The sequence below is a fragment of the Cottoperca gobio genome, chromosome 17, assembly GCF_900634415.1.
Source record: "Cottoperca gobio chromosome 17, fCotGob3.1, whole genome shotgun sequence".
NCBI lineage: Eukaryota > Metazoa > Chordata > Actinopteri > Perciformes > Bovichtidae > Cottoperca > Cottoperca gobio.
In genome coordinates, this window is record NC_041371.1 from 14,668,519 (window position 1) to 14,692,554 (window position 24,036).

The 24,036-nt window shown below is 41.6% G+C and overlaps 1 protein-coding gene across 2 annotated transcripts; it reads right to left on the reverse strand.

The window, feature by feature from the left end:
* Nucleotides 1-986: 986 nt before the first annotated feature.
* LOC115022857 (rap guanine nucleotide exchange factor 4-like) lies at nucleotides 987-23,507 on the reverse strand. Of its 2 annotated transcripts, XM_029453962.1 has the most exons (30): nucleotides 23,378-23,507; nucleotides 19,141-19,283; nucleotides 18,587-18,675; nucleotides 16,575-16,721; nucleotides 12,648-12,720; nucleotides 12,028-12,083; nucleotides 10,732-10,838; nucleotides 10,288-10,409; nucleotides 9,413-9,596; nucleotides 9,019-9,103; nucleotides 8,422-8,482; nucleotides 8,038-8,114; nucleotides 7,330-7,476; nucleotides 6,943-7,037; nucleotides 6,765-6,850; nucleotides 6,495-6,573; nucleotides 5,507-5,657; nucleotides 5,327-5,415; nucleotides 5,197-5,224; nucleotides 5,023-5,098; nucleotides 4,623-4,766; nucleotides 4,293-4,390; nucleotides 3,675-3,800; nucleotides 3,215-3,393; nucleotides 3,032-3,122; nucleotides 2,900-2,950; nucleotides 2,661-2,748; nucleotides 2,492-2,556; nucleotides 2,312-2,366; nucleotides 987-2,216 (listed from the first exon to the last, which is right to left on the reverse strand). In XM_029453962.1, exons 1-30 carry the CDS (start codon nucleotides 23,443-23,445, stop codon nucleotides 2,089-2,091), a joined length of 2,988 nt encoding a protein of 995 aa, XP_029309822.1. In that variant the 5' UTR covers nucleotides 23,446-23,507; the 3' UTR covers nucleotides 987-2,088. The 2 variants fall into 2 exon arrangements, with proteins under 2 accessions (XP_029309822.1, XP_029309823.1); XM_029453963.1 differs by lacking the exons at nucleotides 16,575-16,721; nucleotides 18,587-18,675; nucleotides 19,141-19,283; nucleotides 23,378-23,507 and adding an exon at nucleotides 13,467-13,552.
* Nucleotides 23,508-24,036: the final 529 nt, after the last annotated feature.

Here is a 24,036-nt window from a genome sequence, read left to right on the forward strand (position 1 = left end):
AAGAATTTAAATGTGTGACTTACAGATAGCACGGCAGAACATATGGTGGACTTAAAGTCAGAATCATCTTCTGGGGAGCAAACATGAGCTTAGCAATTAGCTACAAAATAAAATATCTTGTCTGCAAGTTGAAAGTTTGGCATTCAGGTGATGGTAGAGGAAAGGTCTTGTGGTTTAATGCCCAACAATAAACAAAATACAAGGTTCCTCCTGTGGGAACCATGAGTATCTGCGTCAAAGTTTATTACCATCTGTGAACTAGGCTTTGACCCAAAATGGACAGAGATCATCAGGAGTCAGTGTTGCAGCTTAATTCTAAGCTTAATAGCTAAATTGTGAACAATATTGCCTATTTCTAATCCTCATATTGCATTTCTACCTTTCATTCACAGGATAATGTCTCCAAGATTTTATATTTGTGTACTCATGAATAGATTGCAGAAGGAGAGATACCATCAGGAAACAACATCCAGATTAGTGAATTTAATTTATTTAAGAAAAGAGTAGTCCCACAATTTAGTGTTGAGCTTGATCAAATTTAAGGATGAGAAAAGAGACCGATGAAAAGACAAATGAGCAGAGCAGACATCCAGACGTGTAGTTCCTATAGGTCGACCTCCAAAACGTCTGGAAGCTGCTGCATGTCACATAATGTAGCTCCACCCCTTCGTTCAGTAGACCCTCCCTTCCAGATAAATGCCCATATCTTCCAAACATCACGCCTGCAGGAAGCAGGCTTTCGGCAAAACATTGCAGACAAATTGACAACGTGCTATTGATGTCACTTGAGTAATTTTCTGAGACTTGCCACAGTTGCTTCCAGAGCGACAAAATACATTTTACAGCCGAGTAGTAATCCTTGGAGCTAGTAAAGGGACTTTGAAATGAGTGGAATGCTCCTTTTAAATTGAAGCCAGTCTGTGTATGTATTCGATAAGTTGTATATGTTAATAAACCCATTTTGAAGAATGTCATCAAATCATAAGCACTGTTAAATTAGCTATTTTTTATTTACAAGGCAGAACACACATACAAGCACAGTTATAGGCTGCTCTGGGGGAAGCCAGCCTCACGGCAGTTCTCGACACACCATCGTATCATAAGCTCCTGAGATCAAATGAAAATGAATGACACTTGTCAAGAACACACTCACAATCAACACCCACATATATAAAAATAAAATTACACGGACTGAGATGACAATATTTCCCCTCAAAATACGAGTTGCCTTTAAGACTCGAGGAAGCATCGAGGATCAGTGCTTCCAAACTAAAAGGAGTACAATTTGGTTATACAACTGAAAGGATCATACCAAGCCACTTCATCATCTAGAATAATTCATATCCTACGGGAGTTGTAACTGCAATGCAAAAAATAAAACGCAATACTGCAGTGACAAATTTGAACACTGTTCGAAATACATTTAGGGCTTTAATCCAACTAATACTCTGTTTAGTAGTGTTTAAAGTGTCTTACTAGTAAAGGGACATTATTCCTAAAGATTGGATATAATCATGTGGATTATGAAGTAAATACGTAGTTTCAGATTTCATATTTATCTGTATATTCAACCGGGGAAATTAAGAGTCTAGGCTACTACAGTTTATGGTGTCTTCTGTGTTTTGTGTCTATGAGCAGGACCATCAGGAGAGTAAAGTTTGCTTTACAGGCAGGTACAGTAATATATTGTAAACTAGGGCTCATTTGGGGGTAGCACAACATTACAGGACACTCCGATAGAAATCCACTGTATAGAACACAAAGCATATGAAGTTCAGTCATGCAGGATATCGATTCCAGTTCTATACATTACAGTTCTATCTAACAGGTCCCAAACAGTAACAACTAGTACGGTTAAAACCCTCAATCTGGGGTCCGAGACACAGCGACGAGAGAGCAGCTGAACAGTTTCTGTCTGTCCAGGGAGAGGAGGCTGTTAATGACACAGTAATAAGTCCTTCGTCCATGATAGTGCTAAAGTCATTGTGATTTGCTACTGAACTGCCAGTCGTGTTGAGTTACTTCATCCAGGTAATGTGGTGTGTGTTTTTGTCACAGAGAAGGCGATGGTGGTGGAAGAGTTGGAGCTCATGTCCGCCGAGGCTCCATCCTGTAGGAGAGCTGCGTCAGCGCCCTCTGGTTGTCAATCACGCAGAGTTTCCTGACGTAACCCCGAACTTCCGCTTGATTTTTGTTGGGTTGGCATATGTCGGGATCTAATGCAGCAAAGAGAGGAAACAGAAAATAAAGTGATTTGATTGGGAGGATGTGTGTAAAGCCAGCATGGGAATGTGATGAAAGGCAGACTTACTGAATGGTTGGCTTCGACAGTGCCTCACTTGCCTAATTGCGTTGGCTATAATACGCTGGAGGGACACAGGGATAAGACGCTCTTTAGATATATAACATCTTGAGTGAAGAACAGTGTGATGCATGACACAAACCCTTAAAATCAATCATTAGATTACACAATTTGTGCACAGAAACTCACCATTTTCTCAAAATTGACCATATTGTCGATGAAGGTCTTGTTGCCCTCGTGTGTAAATGTCATATCTGTAAAGGAATTCATTACATTTAAATGGCAGCCATGTTGCTCCAAGAGATAATTACCATGTGATCGTGACGGGACTACTAATGTTCTCTGCACTGAGTCATACCTTTGAGAAGGAGGGGCATGAAGGGGATGATTGGCGGTTCCAGTTTGGTGACAGTGAGCCGGTAGGAACGGTGGTTTCTTGATGGGTCCTGTCGAAAAGATAAATAAATAATGTTTTAATCATCTCTAGCAGGTAGTTTTGTTTTTTAATATTTATTTCAATTGTTTCAATAGATCCATCTATAGGTTTCTGTTGCCACCCAAATACAACTGTAGTAAATGAACTGTCATGCAACTCACCATCATACTCTCAAACTCAGCATAGAACTTCTTGAACTTGGTGGGGAGTTTCTGCCAGGAAAAACAAAAGATCTCAGTGACATGAATGTAGCGCTTTAGCAGTAGTGTAATACGGCCAGGGCTCACGTTTACCTCCCAAGTCTGGCTCAATCTGCTGACAGCCGGGTTGCTCATCCCCATAATGATGGCAAAGAATGAATTCAGGTTCTTAAACTCCCGACAGCTGTGGACAAATACACAAAAGCGAAGACATAAAGAACATGTGTGCATGAGTATGAGGTGTGTGTGTGACAGTCACCAGCGGGTCCCACTCACTGTGCTGCTATCTTGATGAACTTCTTGAGGAGCTGGACTCTCTTGCTGAGCTGTCCGCAGAGGCACACCTCCGTGACCACCCACAGCTGAACCTGGTTGAACCTCCGCAGAAACAGGTCCAGGTTGGCCGTGGTTCTTCTAAAGCTCTGTCGGCCAAACGTGTGGTAGAGCAGCTCATGCTGGGGAGACGAGGGAAGAGACATTAATTAAGGGGAGCAGGTTCGGAGTTGCTCCAGTGAACGGGAACTGCCACCTTGAGTTTGTCAAGCATTACTCCTGCAGGGTTTGTATCATGAACATTGAAGCAGCACCAGTGTAGTAGAGGGCCTGTTAAAAGGCAACTTGCTGTTAAAGGTTACACTTGTTTTTCCAAAGCGTACAATAAGGCTCCACACGCTTGTCTTCTAGTACTGGCCTGAGGTTGTTTCGAGTGTGTGTATGTGCATACAGTATGTGATACCTCATGCACACAGCTGAAGAGCTCCCAGTCATACATGGTCATTTGGTAAGCCAGGTCCTTAGAGCTCATCAACTCAAAAGTTGACATGGAGCCAGTAGTGGGACCCTCCTGGTCTGGAAGAGGAGTCTGAGGCACACGGACAAAAACACACACGTGCAAATTCATGAGCAACTCTTTGGGGTTTGTTCCGTTTGGTTTTTAGCGTGTTTGTGTCGTATTTTCATGTTTTTTAATTTATGTACGAGTATAAATGCATGGGTGCACATGTTTATATAGATAAAATGTATAGATGTTTATATTTGCTATGATACAATCATGAATAGATATATTTAAATGTTTTAATATTAATGTAAATGCTGCTTCTATTCAGTTGTTACCTGTAAGCATGAATGCTAATAACTTGAGCACATAAAATAACATGAAAAAGATCTATTGGAGTTAATAGCTACTATAATTCCCATAAAGCATGTATGGATGTGCTTTACTGATCCCTGTATGAACTCTTGTACATACTTCATATAAATCACAAAGAAAGAATGCACGCTAGGCATAACTGTAAACCCATTCATAAAATCCTTCAGAAGTTCTCGGTAAATAGGTGAAATGTTAATCTCTTACCAGACTGTTGAGCTGGTCTCGTGGGCAGGCGAATAATCGCCCGTTGATGCTCAGAGTAGAAAACACCGACACGTCATTAGGCTTCACCATCTGTTTTTCTGTAAACAAAATGGGGAAAGTTGAGTTTTAAGACCATTAAGTAAAACTCTTTTCATTGAGTACACTTTAAATCCTGCTCCTTGCATACACAGTACACATGGTATACTCAGTCAACGGTTTTCATTATGTCTCCAGGGAATATTTATTAGCAAGAAGCGACTGGAACGATTTATAATCTGTCTGTAGGTAGTGCTGCTCCTTCATGTATGAATGTATCTGTATTCGTATGACCTGCAGAGCTGAGGTGGACCAACACGAGCTCATCAGTGGTGCCGAGTTTGTCGGCCACAGCGCTGATCACTTCTCTTCCCGTCGCCGCCACGGCAACCCGGATAGTGGTGTATGTGTGATCCCCGCAGTACACCTTCAATAGGACTAGACGCACACATACGGAAAGAACACTGAAATACAATATTATGGTGTGTGACCGCTTCAGATTTATAATGAATAAAATGTCCAAGATGAAGATGCAAACAAGAGGATTAAAGGGTCCTACCAGCTGAAGACTTGGATATCAACATTAAAATATCTTAAATATTTTACTCCTCAGGGCGCAATGAGCAGAGTGAAGTAATGATATCACACACACACACACACACACACACACACACACACACACACACACACTTACTGTCATCGTGATTCCTAATCGGCTGTTTCTTCTGCAGCCTTTCCTCTCCGTTGCTGAACTGTCGTATTAGAGTTTTCTGTTGAATTACGCGAGACGGTGTGCAGTCAGCATCCACGTCACCATAACGTGTAAAGGTACGATAACATTTGGTTGAAAACTGTTGTCTGGACGTACCTTTTTGATGGATTGGGCTTCTTCCGAACTACAAAATGTAAAAAGTGTAGATGCACACACATATAATAAATGTAGCTGATACATAAAACATTACATTGAAAGTTTAACGTGCAGCAGCTGGGAAACGTACTGTAATTTGACGATTTTCTCCAGGTCAGGAACAAAGTCTTTCAAAGCTCTCAATATCCGAGAATCATTTGATACACTCCCATACAACTCCTACAGGGACAGAGATAAAGAACCGCACTCAGACCATATGATCTGTGTAAGTTACATTATTTACTGCATATCAAAGCTTGCTTTTGGTCACCTCAAGGAAAGAGATTGCAGCAGGCTCCTCCTGTAGCAGGTACGTGTGTGTGTTGGCCCAGCGCAGGGCCAGAATGAGGGCCTTCCTCTTACTGTTGAGCGCATAATCCAACCTCTCCTGTTCAGAGCCGGGCGGAGATGCCGCATGGTAGGTGCACACAAGGTTAAAGATAAAAACAAAGACGAAGCACACAGAGAGAGACAGTGATATCTAATATGCGGATCGCTGATCTGATGCTCAAAACCTGTACGACCACATGAGATCTACTTTACTGAAAGTTACAATCTCAAAGACCTCCGTTTTGTTCTCTTTGGAGGCACCTGTGACGATGAGCAATAATTGCAGGTGTGATTTTGGATCTCACTTTCACTTGCTTTTGAAGTTTCATGCTCTGCAGTCATCACTTCTTCGGCCATAGTAACTGTTTACTGTTTATGCGCAAGAGAGCTGAAGAGTGGGTCTGTTGCATCAGCTCCGCCTACTCTGTCTGGCCCACCACCCACTTCTGGGTGATGGAAAACAGAGACTAACTGTGCTTGTCGCCACAGATATCCAGTTTGTAACAGTGTACATGCAAGAGTTTTCATCAGTGGGCCCCAGACTCAATCGCATCGTGTTACCTCATTTGGTTGTTAGTTAGTGACTTAACAGACAATTATTACTTGAAAATGGATGTGAATAAGAAAAGCAGCTGGGATCACATATTGTTACCTTGGTGTGAAGGGAGGTGTGCACTCGGTGAGCAGTTCATTAGTGCTGGATGGTCAAACTGCTGTTTCAGCGCTTCCATAAAAAGAATAAAGGTAAATTGCACAATCCAAGATGCTGTCAGTAGCACTGTTATAGCACGCAGTAAACAATAAACATGTCCGTCCATTTCTTAGTGGGGTTGTCACTAGTTCTAAGCGTGCGAGTGTAGCTACCGGATAAGCGGGATAATATATGACAGTGCATAAACGCAGAGAGAGTAAAAAGGCAGAAAGGATATTGTGCCATGAGTAGAGGGCACAGCTGGCTGTTGGGCATGAAGACACTGTGCATGAGGACAAAATCGTCCACTGCTGGGTCTAACAGGCGAGAAGAAAAACAGACGGCAAGAGGGAAGAGAGTCAGACGGGAAAGGAAGTGAAACTGCCATTCATCATTAATCCATTTAGCTTGCTCTCCGTCTCTCCATCATTATAATGCATTAAATATATTGTTGGATTATCTCTGGTATCCATCTATTTAACACTTTACTTTATTTTACTTTGGCTACCTGGTTCACTTTGAAGTATGTCCATCCTCATGGTCTCCAGGAAGTGCTCGAGAATCTTCTCTGGCATTCCTGATATCACAGTGTACCTGCAAGTGAGGTGAGAGGGATGTAAGGAGAAAGTTATTCTACTGTACACTTGTAAGTATGTATGCAAGACTCCTCACACTAACACACATACTTGATGCTTCCCAGTGTGGAGGCGCGAGGACTCTTTTCTAACACCAGCACGGCTTGTTCATGCTCTTTCAAACGCACTGTGTTGGCTTCCACGTCCTAAAAACATGACAAGATGCAAGTACAAAATCAGTAATATCCCCACATGTCAAATGCATAAATGTGTCCTTTTTAAATGTAATGCTGCTCCTCTACCAGAGGAGGGAGACAAACATCAGCGTCAGGCGGCAACACCGGGCATACATTGCGGTATGATGCTTCAGACAGAATGAATGCACTTAGGTAGAGGAATGTTGGTTTAGCAGTGACCTTGTCTGGATTAAAGATAGTGATTTGGTGCTTTTGTAACTACACTTACATCAGAGGATAAATGTCTATCTCATCTGCCTACCCTGAGTATCCTGTTGAAGTCTTCCTTGTCCACACGAAGGAAGTGACAGTTGTCCTCTCTCAGGACGATGGAGGCGGCACGAGGTGAATCTGTAACCAGGGCCAACTTCCCAAAGTCGTCACCCTCGTGGAGCGTACACACCACTCCCTAAGACACACAATCACAGCAATGCACACATAAACAAACACGCTCCAACATACAAGTTTGGACACAAACACAGTTTACTAGTCATCTTTAACCCTGATGATAAACGAGACAGGAGCAGGAGCACTCAGACGAGTGCAGATGATTCATCTCAGTCCTGTGTGTGTGTGTGTGTGTGTGTGTGTGTGTGTTTGTGCGTGTGTGTGTGCGTGCGTGATCAATGTGTATGCACGCACATGAGCGAGTGCAGTACATCACTGCCTGTGCAGTGGTTGTAAATCGGTGTGTGGTGTGAAATTGTGTATGCGTACACTCCCTTAAGCCATTTAATCATAGTGATGAGTCATGGTGAGCTGTGCAGAGTTTGCCAAACTCCACTGTTGGTGTTTCCCAGCCCCGCAAGGCAGAAACTGTTGGTCTGCTCCACCATAATCAACGACACACTTCAATACATTACACAGGGATGAAATTTCATCAAATGAAGCAGAAAACTCTAACAATGCTCATGTGTCAAACAAATAGACATAAGCATGTAGGTGGATGAATGCATTCAAGCACACACACCTTGCCATAGATAACCACATTGACAGAGCCTTTCTGGATGATGTACCAGGATGTGCCCTCCTCTCCTTGGTTGAACACTGGAAGATAAAGATGACAGACATATCAGCCCCACATACATGACTAGAGCGTATATCATGTACACCAGAGGTCTTCAAACTGTAAGGGCGTGCCTCGCCAGGTGGACACGGGAGAGATGTGAGTTGCAATTGTTCATGCAAAATTCATACTCCGTTTGAGTTAGTGCAGTCAAATCTGAACACACAGACATGATAAACATAATCTTAGATTCAGAGTGATTATCTCTGATCGAAAATACAAATAAAAACCCTGCTGTAAACCATAAACACAAAGAAAACTTCATTGTAGGACAAAGTGGAGACTCACACACAGTTCCAGCTTTTGCATGTGACTCGAAGATCACGACGCTCGCCAGTTCCCTCTTCACCTACAAACCAGAATACACTGCTCAAGTCATACTGGATTTAGCTGCACTGCAGAAAGATGTAAGAGAACAGTAAAATGCACAGATCAGGGTTTTTAAGGGTTATTTAAAGCAACCTGGGAGTCCTTACAGTCCATCATGTGCATGGAGAGGTTTGCTTTGTGAGACTTTTAGTTTGCTGAAATGTATCTTCAGAAGCAAAAGGATGGTGTTCAAAATGGAGGGAAAGCAACATTTTTTTGTGAATCTCTGTCCTTGAATGTGCTTCATGGGACTTTTCATAACTGTAATAATGTGGAATAGAGCATGAAAACAACAGCACAAACACAGACTCCTTCACAGGATGAACGCTCGCTAACACAGGCCAGATTGGCGTTAAAATTGCACTGGTAAGAGAAATGCTAATGCTAATGCTAATGCTAAGGATCAAAACTTCTCCCTCTGGTCTTGAAAACATGAAGACTGGTTCTGATGATTTAACAATCTTCTTGCAAACCTGTACTGTCCCTTTAAAAGGAAAAGTGGACCGGCTGACTCACAGTGTTGGAGAGGTGAGATAAGGCCTTGATGTGAAGCAGCTCATCGTAGATGATCTCTAGGTCGTCCCCTGTCCTCTGACCGGGCCTGCAGACACACGCAGTGGTTTGTCATGATGAACTCACCATGAACATTTCATTCATGCTTCACCTCTTATTACACTGCGGCAATATTAGTAATGACACGTCCTGATGCTAAAACAAGGTTGCTGTTTGCAAAGTAGTCACTACAGAGGATTTGTTCATATTATTTCACATGATATGTAGTATATTACAAATGTTAGTTTTGGATTGCACTTTGCCAACTCACCATCATAGTTCAAATATGATTTTGAGTAATATGTAATGTGTTGCTAGCGTAATGTAAATTCATGCAATATTATTAATTGCGACTGACGATTTCCTGAGGATCATGCGCAGCAGCGCGTCAGAGCCAATCTGAGCGAGGAAGAGGATGGTCTCTGGCAGCTCTTCCTCGCTCTCTCTCTTCTCCTCCTCACTAGGCAACGGCGTGTCCTCCTCCTCGTCGTCAAGAAAACGGTAGAAGAGGTATTTGTCCTGGAAACCCAACTCCTGGTCCACTGAAGAGCAGACAAACCACACATGGTCAAAAGACACAAGTGTACAGTATAAACACACGTACTGCGCATGCTAAGTCTGATATATATTATTTTCTGTGCTGTGTGTGTGAGAAACAAGGTTTTGCCAGGATAGTGTTTGTCGTTTTAATACTCATTCTGGCCACAGGAGGCTGAAGTGCATAGGACGAAAAGCATCAATGTTTTCTTCCAGGTGAGTTTAGAATTCTGCATGCACTCTAAACTCAAGGTACATCGTGAGTCAGCAAGTTATGTGACTTTACTGTCACAGTAACATCGTGACATTACATGTTACGTGATATGATATTTAGATGGACTTAGAAACAGAATCTTTTCCCCCTCACTTGCCTCTCAGGGATCTCATGTGTTTTTTATATCAGAACATCATTTCAAACATCTTCTTTGAAGTGTATGAATCTGAGATTGAGATCTATATTTTATGTTCCTGCTCCAAATCTCCTAATTAATTACCACGCTGGTATTCATACTGACACTTTCACTGCGATTGATGTTCTGATTTAGTAAAACCACCACGACAACTCAGAGTCAAGAAGAGACACATTTTTCGCTGTGAAGTGGGAACTGACTCGTGTATGTTCTGACAACTGTGCAGTGTAGTGAAACGGCACACACTGTAATGAGAAACAATGGAGAAAGCCAAAGTTTTAGTCACCGTGGTTGAGCACCCCTTCTTCTAGTAATGCCTGCCACATCCCAACAGCATGGGACCGAGTGAGAACACAGGCACTCTGCAGCACCAACCAATCCACCAGCTCTGTGCCGACACAGCATTGTCTGCAATACACACACACACACCAATAAAAATCCACAGAACCTTTTCTAACCCTATTGCATGCATAATTCTGAGTAGACACGCAGTTCGAATTAAATTTAAATTAAAAACACTTTTTTTTTGTCCATGGGGGCATTTTGCAGAGGCACATAGAGTAGTACAGTAACACCATATAGGGAAAATCAGGATTCAATGATAATCTGTACATAGTATAATACATAAATGCAAAAAATAAGCTGTAGACATTATGATAATTATGATATGAAAAGGAACTTGGTATCAAGTAGTATACACAGTATATGTATATGAGAATTGTACTCTGACCTGTATGTCTTGAGGTGGTACTTCCTGTCTCGAATCATGTGTGGTGCTCTAGACAGGATGGCGTTGCGGAGAACCTTTCCCGCTCTCTGCAGCTTCTCTGAAGGGATCTACAGAAAACACAGACGGAAGGATTGTTTCGTTTGTTAACTGTAATCCAAGAGTCAATACTTTCGCTACTTCTGCTGACTCCAGGCTGTAACACACAATACAATAGCTCACTGGGATCATTAACACACTCTGCATGGGACGTGTGTGTGTGTGGGTTAATACTTGTACCACACAGTACAGCGCTGATATCTATATAAAACTGTACCAAACAACAGTGCATAGACACAAACACATCCTCTACAGACCACACCTGCACCTTAGAAAGAGAGCGAACAAGCAGATGTGCACGCACACACAGCTGCTGATGAAAACAACAAAGGAAGGCTTGCTAATTGGGCAGATGGGATCTTTCTTCTATGTGCCTGCATTAGCTTGCATTAGCATAACTACAGAGGATCACAGCTGTGAGTCATCACTTGTCCCTTATCCGAACGCACACACCTCTAAAATTCATTCTGGCATTCTGATTCGTTCACGAACATGAAAGTATACAGCGGTGCACAATATTATGACACTGTGGTTCCTTTTACTATATTCTCTCTGCGCCGCTCTACAACACACAGAATGGCGTCTTTGTTTTTAAAGTAACTTTAGATTTTAAATAATAACTACAGTACTGTTCTCATTCTATTCTATACGTTCTATATTTATGTTCTTGACTTCTGCAGTACTTTACCGCTATTTGTATTTCCTCTTAATATGTTTATTGCATGCACCAAACACCAAGGCAAATTCCTTGTAAGTGAATAACCTACTTGGCAATAAAGCTTTTTCTTTTTTCCATGGTTGTCTGCACCACTTACTATTCGTCAAGTCTGCCTGGATCGCGTTTTTAAACCTAAACTCCCCAAACCTTAAAGTGACTCATCTACTGGCCAGCTCTATCAAACATACAAGACTAAAATATGAATTGTTGCTCAAACCTCAATGTTCTGCCCACACAGCTGTTCTGACACATGCAGTGAGGCGTAGAGGAACCCAGGACAAACGGAGACTGCCTGGCCCACAGTATATTGGTTGTTGTGAGTTTGGTTCATTCATGCTTTGTGTGCCGCGAGGAAGGGCACAGCTCTCCGAAACGTGCTGGCAGAGTTTATTAAAAGGATCAAGTTGCCATGCGGAACTTGTCCAAAACAAATCCAGGACAGACCTTTAGGTTCCGGGCAGTGAGCTGGAGAGAGCATTTACCTTGTTGTGAGCTTTGTTTGCAGAGTCTGAGTTCATGTTGTCTCGGTCTGTGAGTCCTGAGGAGGAAAAAACTCTTGTCACGCTAGTTGAATTGAAGATTTTTTACAAAGTGCGAATATACAACCTATTCATTATGTAGCTTAGATGGCAAATGCTAAACTAGAATTAGCACCTCACGGTCGTACGCCTCCGTAATCCAGTCAAGTTGCAGTTTACATCAATGTCTGTCATCACCTCATTGTATTATCCTATTAGACATTTCTGTTAAATTGTCATAATTAGCGTATGAATTCTTCAGTTTTGATCAAAAATGTGTTTAGTGAACACCAAATTCTAATCAGTTCATCCTCGAGTTCAAGTGGAAATCTCCCTCAAGGCGTTCTTGAGATATCGTGTTGGCAGCAGAATGAAAGATATTCAACTCCTTAAAAAGAAAAAAGTATACAATAAAGTGCTCCTTCTTCCTTTTCAAGTTATAATATATTTCATTTTCTGACCTCTGTTTCACAACGCTACGTTACTATTTTCATTATTTTATGTGTAGCTAAACACACTCCAGTAATTAACCGTATAAGCAACATTTACATTGTGTCTTTCATTCTGTATGTGTGTCTACTCACTGTCATTGTTGGATCCACTCTCCATCGCTCCATAAGGAGGGGCCAACAGTCCAGCCAAGCTCTGACGATACTTCTACAATACAAAATACACATGCATCAGAATTGATGTAAATCTTGAAAAGGTTTCTTCCTCTATTATTATTATTATTATATCATTCATCAGACAACATCATCTACTAAACATCAAAACCGTTACGTTTCTTTGTGTCTTTCTCCAAACACACACGCTGCAAGTGCCCCTCAAAACAAAGCCCTTTGTACAACCAAGATCATTTACATGCAGAACAACTAACATTATATAACACACACACACACACACACACACACACACACACACACACACACATACACACACACACACACACACACACACACACACACACACACACACACACACACACACACACACACACACACACACACACACACCAGCATCCGTGTTTGCATTTTTATAGCAGAGACACTGAAATACACATAGTATTAATGTTTTGCCTGAAAGTGCCATAACTTTTCTCCTGCAAGGTCATTACCAAGACACCGATGGCTTCTGAGAGCTGCCAGGAACACAAATACACACACGCACACACACACTTACAGAGAGAGAGAGAGACAGAGAGAGACAGAGAGAGCATCTGTTTGACCTAAAGACACAAACACTTCCCTGTTAATGTGTTTCTTGCACACACACACAACCAGGACAAACATTGCTAAACAATTTCCTTTTGTGAAAATACAACATAAATAAATACAAGAAAACATTGAAACACTATCGAGCTTACATGCACACCACAGACGACACAGTGGAGGAGTCAGACTCACCTGAAGTAACACACTCAGCTGCCTAATGCTGGAGGGATTGAAACCCCAGAGAGCTGCCCTGTGCTCCTTTACAACTCACACACAAGCCACCGGATAGCATCCTGCTCAAAAAAAGTTCCCCTCCCCCTTTCTCTCCCCCCCCCCCCTCTCTCTCTCTCTCTCACACACACACACACACACACACACACAGTTGCCCCAGTGTCTTTCTCAGTCTCTCAGCTCTCCCTCTCTCGCTGTGATCGAGCCAAGAACCAAACCACTTTCCTCTCACAGGTTACCACAGTGATCCGAGTGTCTGTATGGCCAAGCTACTCTAGTGGAGGAGGAGAAAGAGGGAGGGAGAGACAGAGAAAGGAGACAGAAGAGGGAAAGAATGGACTAGTGAGGGTGAGGATGGAGATGGAGGAGAGGCAGGGGAGGAAGGAGAGGAAGGAGAGGAAGGAGGCTGGCAAAAGACACAACATGGCCAATAGAGAGGAAGTGGGCAGGAGAAAAGTAGATCAGGTGAAAGGGAAAGAAAGTGAGAAAGAGTAACAATATCAGCCTGCCACAGTACAGGCCAACCAATCAGCTGTTTGATAGAGTATATTGTATGTTTACAGGTTTACATATCTGTCATAAACAACACACTGTTTATAACACAGTTAAACCGTGTTGTTTATTCATCCCTTGATTCTCCACTTGGTGTTAGAATTATGGAGCAGCGCTTTTTCATCAAACACATGACTGCATTCATCCTTTGGCTTTATAGTCGTCACAAACAAGCACATGCACACAAATTACTCCATACGCACACTCATATACACACACACACACACACACACACACACACACACACACAAACATAAAACACAAAGATCCTTTTACTGAATGAGATTCAAAAGGAGGACAACCTCAGGCTATGTTTTCTGCTCTAATATCCTAAAATAGACAGCAGATAGGGGGGCTGAGTGCACTTAGCTGACAAACAAACACACTACTAGCTCAATAATAAGATAGCACACACGCTTTAATATCCAATTATTGTCTTATCTCGCTTTTACATCCTCCTGTTTCATAAAGTTGAGGTATCACGTTTCACTAAACCCAACTTCTATTCATATAGTAATAACAATACTGAAGAGGACATTGTTATTTTCATAAATCGCAACAAATGAATAGATAAGTGTGTTTTGTACTGACACCGAGAGCAGAAAAGCCGCCAAAACAGCATTTGTTTTTAGAGGAATATTTTTACAAAGAGGTTTTGTCAACAGGAAAAACAATAACCAGTCATATTTTCTTTTATGCTGCTATGTCTTTGTTTACTCATGTATAACACATGCATAAGGTCGGCTACTAGAAACCCACATTTTGAGGACCAAAGCGTGCTGCATGATTTAATCAATATTTAATACACTGAAAATCTGGGGTAGATATATCAGTCCACAGTCATTAAAGCCTCACGTACTAAACTTCATCACTGAGGGAAGAACTGCAAGTGTTATTTTTCACATTAGCTAGCCTACATTCAAAAGAGTTTAACATTGTCAGGTTTAAGATGGACAGTAAAGTTTTACTAGGTAACCAGATATATCATTTTTATATTCCATGCATTTTTCCTCCTTGTCAAAACCTGTTGCCTACATTACCCACAATGCAACCTGACCAGCAACAATTCAGTCAGAGATTTCAGTGAGTTATGCTACTAGCAGCTAATGTAGCCTAAAGTATGAAACCTAATAATGTGTGCATGTAAAAAAACGAAATTCATTTAGAATCTGGAAAGAAAAACGGGACCAAAAACAAAAGACAGTCTGATGAAACAACATGGCAGACACATGTAGTCTTTGGGTGGCAACATGAAGCTGCAGTAAACCAATCCCCTGCTCTGCCAGCACTTCCTGTCTGGGAGTGACCCAGTGAATGGAGTGGGTAACCTCGACAAGGAGGCCCATGGAGAGGAAGCTACTATAATGCCAACTCTCAAAGGAAGATGCCAGCGTCCGGGCCAAAGCCGTGTTTCTAAATGTGCTTATTCTTCCAATTTGTACAATACAGTCTCCTTTTGCCATATCTGATATATCTGCCGAGTTTCTATATTCAGGACATGAGTCATCTAAATAATTCAATACTACAGTATTATTGTCTTTTTTCCCCCTCTTTAGGTGTAATGTGTTTTATTGAAGGAAGATATATCTGCAGCATACCAACATTAGCCAGGAATATCAATACTCTTACCTATTGCAACGCCCCTCGTGTATGACCTTTTCATGTTTAAACACAAAAGGAGATGTGATTGTCTCACTGCTGTCTGCATTTGATTAATATCTACGAGTCTGCAACTTAATCCCATTGATATCACCAATCTCTCTATATGTCAAATATCCATGAACACAGATCTATTTCCAAAATCTACAGATATTTATGTTTTATTTTCATTTTTGATCTCACTGGGCCACTTTGAGTTGTCATAGCAGGGAAAGCACAGGTGTAGGTAATGATGTTAATTACAGGGATGGAGCTGTTAATGTAATTAATTACACCTGTGCTCCAGCTACAGCGATCTGTCATCTGCTGTGTATTTTTCCACATTATGTGAAAATTAGTCAAATTGCCTTTGCCTTATTGTAACACATTCAAAATGTGTTAACACTACCTGTACCTAGAGCCAGGAGGAAACTCTGGCACACAGCTGTTTTATTCAGGGAGGTGCAAAGAGTAATATCTTGACGCACTATACACCTGGGTCAGACAATAGTAGCCAAGGGATCCCTGCACTTATCACTTTTAGATTCCCACCACACTGCCTACACTAAACATGTAACACATTCTGTATATTGCTCATCATCCCTTGTACTGTAAAATACTATAGACATCCAGAACAACACATGGGCATTAATGCTCAACCTCTCTGTTGCAGCGTGTCACCTGAGGTGTGTGTCTAATAGGTGGAACACAAGGCACCGTTATGGTGGACAGCCCTCTTGTGGTTAAAGGCACAATTACAGTGGAAGGTTGAAGTGAAATGTATTCTATGATGGAAAAGCTTTAGGTACACTACCAAGACAGAGTTCATGCTGAATCACGAAGGTCCAGCTCATATAGTGCATACAGTTTTTCTCTCACCTCCCAGAGGCTCTTGAATTCCCTCTGTTCGATACGGAGCAGCTCGCTGGTCTCCCTACTGACGATGGTAGCGTGGCGTGGTGTGTTGTCCAGGATGGACTCCCCGAACGCTGTCCCGATCCCCAGTGAACAGATAGTGACTGCATCCTGCACACAAACACAACATACTTGTTTAAACTACCGTTTCAATGTTCAATTATACTGGTTCTGCTTATGGCTAAATAGTGAATTTCTCAACTGTGACCCTACTGGGGCTGCAACTATTATGAATCAATTAAACTGCATTACATTTTCATTTCATATATATTAATTAATTAATATTAATATTACATTTACTATCATGTTAAGCAGCAGATCTTCACATTTTAGAGGCTAAAACTACGAAAAAGATTAATTGATAATTAAAATAGTTGCCGATTAATTTTCTCTCGATCAACTAATCGCAGGGTTGGGTAGTAATGGATGACGTGGGACTACGTAATCACATTACAAAAGATAAGTAACTCTAATCGGCCCATATTAAAAAAGATTTAAACGTAAAAGGAAAACTAGGACAGCACTCCAATTTGACTTTTTAATATTGCAACAAAAAGTCAAACTGGAGCGCTGTCCTAGTTTTGCTTCTTACTTAATCTATATTAACCCTTTAACACCCAGTCTCCAAGGTCTAATCGGGAGGTTAGCACGTTGTATCTTTACATTACAGTTCATTATGTTCAATTAGATTATAGATTATAAATTGTCAAAGATTACTTGATTACATTTTTGATAACATCTTTAAAATATGGCAATATTCAAAAATGTTATGATAACCAATGCTATTAACTCATGAAGTCCTGAATATGCTGTTTATTTGCACTGTTTTGAGATGTAGGATCATTTTTCAGTATTATGTGTACTATTTATTATTTATTGTTTGATTTTAAAGTTTAAAAACATACTTATTTTGTAATCCAATGGATTACATTACTAATTACAAATAAATGCCATGTCATTTGTATTCAGTAACTGACTACATGTCAAAGTAATCCTACCCAACCCTGACTAATCGCTGCAGGCCTAAACACTACAGCAGTAGCAAAAAGATACATCAAAAGGTTTGCTTTATAAAAATGAAGAGCAGACAGATTAATATATGGTAAATAATGCAAATAGATTCAAATATGAGGGACGGGTAAACAGAGTATTCTGTAAGGAAAATATCTCTGGGTGCTGTATATAATTGGACAGGCTGGAGATAAGCGACACAGATACATGTGAACCTACACATACAACAAACACGGAATTGATTTAGACAAATGTTCTGCATGCTTTGGAAACGTTTTCAGCTGTCCAAACTGACATTTCAAATACAGCCACAGAAACTAGGCCACCAGTGGCACTTTAGGGCTACATACAAGAAAAGGATGTTTCTCTCTCTCTCATATCTCTCTCTCTCCCTCTCTCTCTCTCTCTCTCTCTCTCTCTCTCTCTCTCTCTCTCATATCTCTCTCTCTCATATCTCTCTCTCGCTCTCTCTCTCTCATATCCCTCCCTCTCTCTCTCTCATCTCTCATCTCTCTCTCTCTCTCTCTCATCACTCTCTCGCTCTCATCACTCTCATCACTCTTCTCCTCTATACGGTATGAACTGCATAACCCTATTTCCACACTCTGCCATAAAGGGTGTAATGCAGGGAAAACACAATTCTCAGTGGACTTGTTTTGTGTGCTGTGGCAGGTTTGCTCCGGCAGTACTGAAACAATGTCAGCATTGAGGAGAGTCGTACAGGACCATCAGCTCTCTATATGAGGAACACTTGTAGAGAGGCCTGGATCTTCACAGAGAAGGATCAAATATCATACAAGAGAAAAATGGCAGCCATGAAAAATACGTAAATATGTAAGGAAATGAGCAAATGCATGATTCAAGATTCAATTCATTATTCATTCATTCATTTGTAATTCAAATGATTTGCAGAAAATAACACAACTAGACAAGTAATTATGTATGAAGCTCCAATCTGATCTTACCTGGTGGTTGGCAGTTTCTGACACTTTGACATCTAGAGAGCCAGACAGGACAGCGTACCAGCTGGTGCCTATGTCTCCCTGTCGAAACACTGCGGACAGTGAAATACATTTAACAACATAGAATGCAAAACTGTTCATTTCTAAACACACAAAGTTTCAAAATGGGGAAAATGTTTTTCAAACCTTCCTTGCATACTTCACCCACAAAATGACCACGTGTATATCATTTACTCACCCCATGTTAGTGTGAATTCCTGAAGACAAAGCTTTGTTTTTCTCGCATATAAGGTTATTTATAAAATACTAAGGTTTTATTGAAAATGCATGTGTTTACATGTTATATGGATTATTATTTCCTATTTCACTTTTTCGATTTTGATGAAACATGTCATATAATAACACATACTGTACATCCTTTATAATAATGCTTTACTATGGAGAGATATTCTGAGCCTGACAGCGTCAGAAGCATCCATCGTCGTATTTAAAACCACAACCGCACTATTTCATTTTAAAATCCAACCATTTGTGTTTGTGTGTCAGTGTGTACATACACGTGATGCCTTTCTCCAGGCATTCATAGAAGGCAGACGCACAGATCTGCAGTAAGAGCGGAGGTGGGAACCTGTGGAAGGCTTTGACCTCTCTCAATCTGGTCAGAATAATGTCCACATCCTCTCCCGAGCGCTCCGAGGGCCTGTGCAGAGAAGAACCATCATTAGATCTAACATTCGGTGTCAAAGAACCATATCAGTGGTTTTAAATGTTTTGGCCTATTAACTGAAATAAATATTTTAAAAAAGATTGAACTGCATGATGTCACTTGTTCAAAGCGAGCCCATTGCTGCATGTGGAGGGTAAGAAATCAATCAAAAGCCTGAAGTATAACGCTTTGCAAAGAGTTCAACAGTAATATTAAAAAATGGCAATTAGCAGTTAATTAACTAATGGTTTGGTTTAATATTGTGCTTTAAGATAAAAAGCACTATGTATTTGTGTGTAATTTTTCGTCCTGGTGTCTGTCTTAGATAACAGCGGAGAGCTGCAGGCGTTACTTCTCTCGGCTCAGACCCCCCACAGGGTGTTGATGTAAGATCTCATTTGTACTGCTGCTATTTCTAATACGCCTAAATATGAGCACACACACACTGAAGCACTTAATTATTGGACGTCTACACGAGAGCACAGACACGAGAACCCACAGAAGTTTCATCTGAGAGCTAAAACATTCTGCTTTGCGATGTGGTGGAGAAGAACTACAGAGCCAAAACATCTCATAGTAACACACACTGCAGTTAGGCACATTCATTCACTTATTTTCCTTTGCAAGTGACTCATCCTTGTCAATGTGTGTGTGTGTGTGTGTGTGTGTGTGTGTGTGTGTGTGTGTGTGTGTGTGTGTGTGTGTGTGTGTGTGTCTGTGTGTGTGTGTGTGTGTGTGTGTGCATACAGAATAGCTAATGCACGGTGGGCTTCTTCCTTCACAGACCAGAGGCTGTCTATCCCCTCTCCTACTTCAGCTGCTTCCTCTCTGTTGCTCCCAGTTTTCTCTTCTTTGTCTGCCTCCACTAAACACTTCTCTAATCTCCATCCATATTTCTCCTCTCCTCTTTCAAGATTTGCCAGTTTTTCTCAAGAACACGGTAGGCAAGAGGGAAAAGAACGAATTACCCTCTGTCTTCTTAAAGCAACCCATTTTCTCCTCTCCATTACTGGCACATCCACGTTTCTCTCTATCCATTAAGCCACACCACAATCACACCCACACTCACCATCCTCCCATTATTATCCCTTTATTTATGCTTTGCAAGCTCACAGGCAACCATGACTCCCCTTTTACCCACATGCACAAGTATACAGAGATAAACACACTAATATTTGTGTACCCGGGCAGTATCCAGGACGGTACTCCCAGATAAACACAGACAGACAACCCAACATCTGCCACGAGCTTAAGGCCATTACAGACGGGGTCTTTTCTTTCTCTACCTTTTTTTTTTTGTCTGACTCATCCTCCCATCATCCTCCTACTGCCTGCGTATTGGCCCTCAGTCCTCCGACAGAGCGCCATAGGCTGGGGGTTAATGGTTTAGACAGGTGAACTCCCACACACTGCCATTGGGAGAGACAGGGAGGTTAAATCCGTGGGGTACAATGGGCAATACCAGCATCACCCTTCACCCATCTGTCAACAGTGAAACTGTAAAGATCCGTCAGTTATAATCCCCTGGTTGAATCCTCGTCCTTTCTTTTTGCCGTTGTACTGTGTTTGCTCACTCCCAGCCTGTCCAGAGGAATCTGCCTCCCCCGTTAGTGTGAGACGGATGTGACCTGAGAGCTGTTCACCTTATCCAACTCTCCCTCCATCCCTCTTGTCTCCCTTCCTCAGTTTCTGTTCATGTCAGCAGAGATCTCAGCTTTCAACCACACCTTATGTCCGTACACACAGGATTCACAAATCGACCGGCACACTGAAGAGAAAATCGAGATGCACCAGAAGGTTCTGCAGATTGTTTTAAAAAACATCCATCTGGGAAACAAATCACTGTTTCCAGACAAATAAATCATAGGTTGAATTGAGGCAGCCGACCAAAAATGTCAGAAGAGCCAATACAAATAGATTTCCCGAGCTGGCAGATTAACACGTTGCTTGTAGAGATACCCTTGAATTGTATGTATGCGGTTCTTTTGACACCCATTCTTCAACAACCGGAGATTGTGGTAAAAAAAAAAGCTGAATATTAAAATCAGCATAAGCACAGCTGAGTTAACAATTTATTATTTAAATAAGAGTTATATTTCTCATCCAGCCTTGTCATATTTGAAAATAAACCGACATAATGTATTCATGAGACAATAGCTTTAACTTAGAAGACTTTGACTTCCTAGACTTGGAAATTGCTTTTCTCGTGGACTTTTTGTTTTCCATGTCATCTAAAAGTGTGTGAACTGGTCAATGCTTCTGTTTTCCTGCAGAAGAGAGATGTTAAACTTCAACTGGCACCTGTGTGTTGACTGGCCCTGCCTGGGGCAAATCAAACCTGATGTTATCTCACATAAATCACACTCACTGGCAATAAATGTCTTCCGACAGCTACATTTGAGACAGTCATATCTTAACCTGTGTCTTTCCCCCTCTCCTCGCCTCTCACTCTTCACATCAACAGTTACGGTAGATGACACACGCACACGCACACACACACACACACACACACACACACTGATGGATATTGATTGAATGAGGAGGTGCAAAGTTGAGGAGTACTGAGTGCTCTACAATAAGATCCTGTCCAGAAGAATCTTACGACCCTTGCTGCTCTTACTGACACCCAGCTAGTGTTGCATATCTGCTGCATTTAGCTTGAGATACTGTAGAAGTACTATAGTATGCTGTTTAGTGGATTCCTTTAAATCCTAAACACCAGATCGTAAACATTTTAGTACAGTAAGGATCACACCCCTCGCACAATGATTTTATCTCATGTGTTACCAAATTCTTCACATTCATCAACCAATCACACTCAACTAACACTGAAACAATTAGACAACTAATCGATTAGTCAATCAACAGAAAATTAATTGGCAAAAAATCTTCAAGCAAATATGTCCGAGATACTGTGGTTCAAGCTTCTTAAATACTTATCCGAGTATTTTATGATAGCAAATTGAATAGTGTTGGGTCTTGGACTGTTGGACTGACAAAACAAGCAATGTGAAGATGTCACCTTGTCTAACATGATGGGCATTTCTACCGTTTTCTGACAATCAATTAACCGATAAAACAATAATCAGATTGAATCAAATATGAAAATAATAGGTAGTTGCAGCCCTACACCTAATCACTTCTATCAATGACAAAATGCTGCCCATTGTATTTAGATCATTCAGTGTCATTACAGGTGAGGATGAGAAGACAAGATGGTAGCTTCATGTTGCCAATAGTAACGTGGGGATGTGTCATAGTGAGGTGTGTACAGTATGTGTGGGTGTGAGCTGTAGGGTGCATGTCTTATGTATCATTGTTTGTTTCAGGTGTGGGGTGCATGATCTACAGTAATTAGTGTATAGCTGCCCTTTCTTCGTCTTTATTTATTTAAGCCCTCTCCCTTGGATACTATGCTTTTTGGCACAGCCTACATGCAGCATGGGACCTTAAATGTTAACTGGACAGATACAGAATGGGAAAAAAAAATTCTTAACACAGTGGCTTCTAGATTGTGAAGATGTCTTTATAAATGTTCTGTCAATTGGCTGTTCAGTTATTCTAACCCGTTCAGTCAGACACATTCTGCCTCACATGCGGCATTGTAGTAAAAATGGAAGAAGAAAAAAACCCAATGCACAGACATGCCTTTCATCCTTATTTAAAGAAAATCCCCAACATACACGCCACGGTAGTATTTTAAAAATGTATGGCTATTTGGTTGAAGCAGACAGACATAAACCATGTGCGTCTAATCTATCACAGCCCATGCAGTGCAGTGACATCCCAGAGAACCTCGAAGCCACCAACGCCTTTTTGACCGTGCAGATACAAGAAGAGGGTGTATATTGTTATGCACTGCAGCACTGAATGAGGGCTATATTCACTGAGAATGTCAGTAACCTATAGTGGGCTTAAAAACAAGGCGTTTCGTGCCATTACTGCACACGCACACACTGCACACGCAGCGATCGCCGGTTGCGATTGATCACGTTGACGCGGATGAATGAAAGAGGTTGAGAAAACACAATCATTGCTGTGTGTGGATGCACGGCGTGGAAGTATCTCGTGGTAGTGTATTCACCCACCTTTTATCCAGACAACCGATCCACTCCGCCGATGGAGACGAGTTGGGGGACGTCTGCAGCGCGACCATCTTCCCCGGTCGTGTGTCGGTGAGCGCTGTGATGCTACCGGAGGAGGCTTCCCGGCTGTCGGTGGTCGTTGGCTGCGCCCCCTCCCCGCCCCCTCCCCGCCCCTCTGCCTGGAGCTGCCACACACAACTACAGCCTGCTGCTGCTTCCTTTATCATGGCAGTCTTTACTGGCTTTTTGAGGGCAACTGCAGGTCTCACTATCAATAACATACACCGCAGTGAAATGTTGGGAGAACTGACTGTTGGGGCAATTAAAAACATAAGTATAGAATATACTATCATGTCAGTTATAGTCAGTGCAAGGCATATAGTTAGCCTACTATAGGATATAAAATGATTAGTACAATTTAGGCCTACTGTTGGATACAGTAAGTAATCACATTTGAGATAGAAAATACTCAAATATATATGTGATCAAATATTTGATACTAATGGTGTGCCGTGGGTGGGGAGTGCCCCCTGTCATTCTGGTCCTCCTTCATGCCTCTGGTCAGTGGAGGTGCTGCTCTAGTGTGACTTTATGGTAGACATCCAACATTAGGGTAGACATCCAACAGTGCAGCTATCTAACATGTAAAATGCAATCACAAA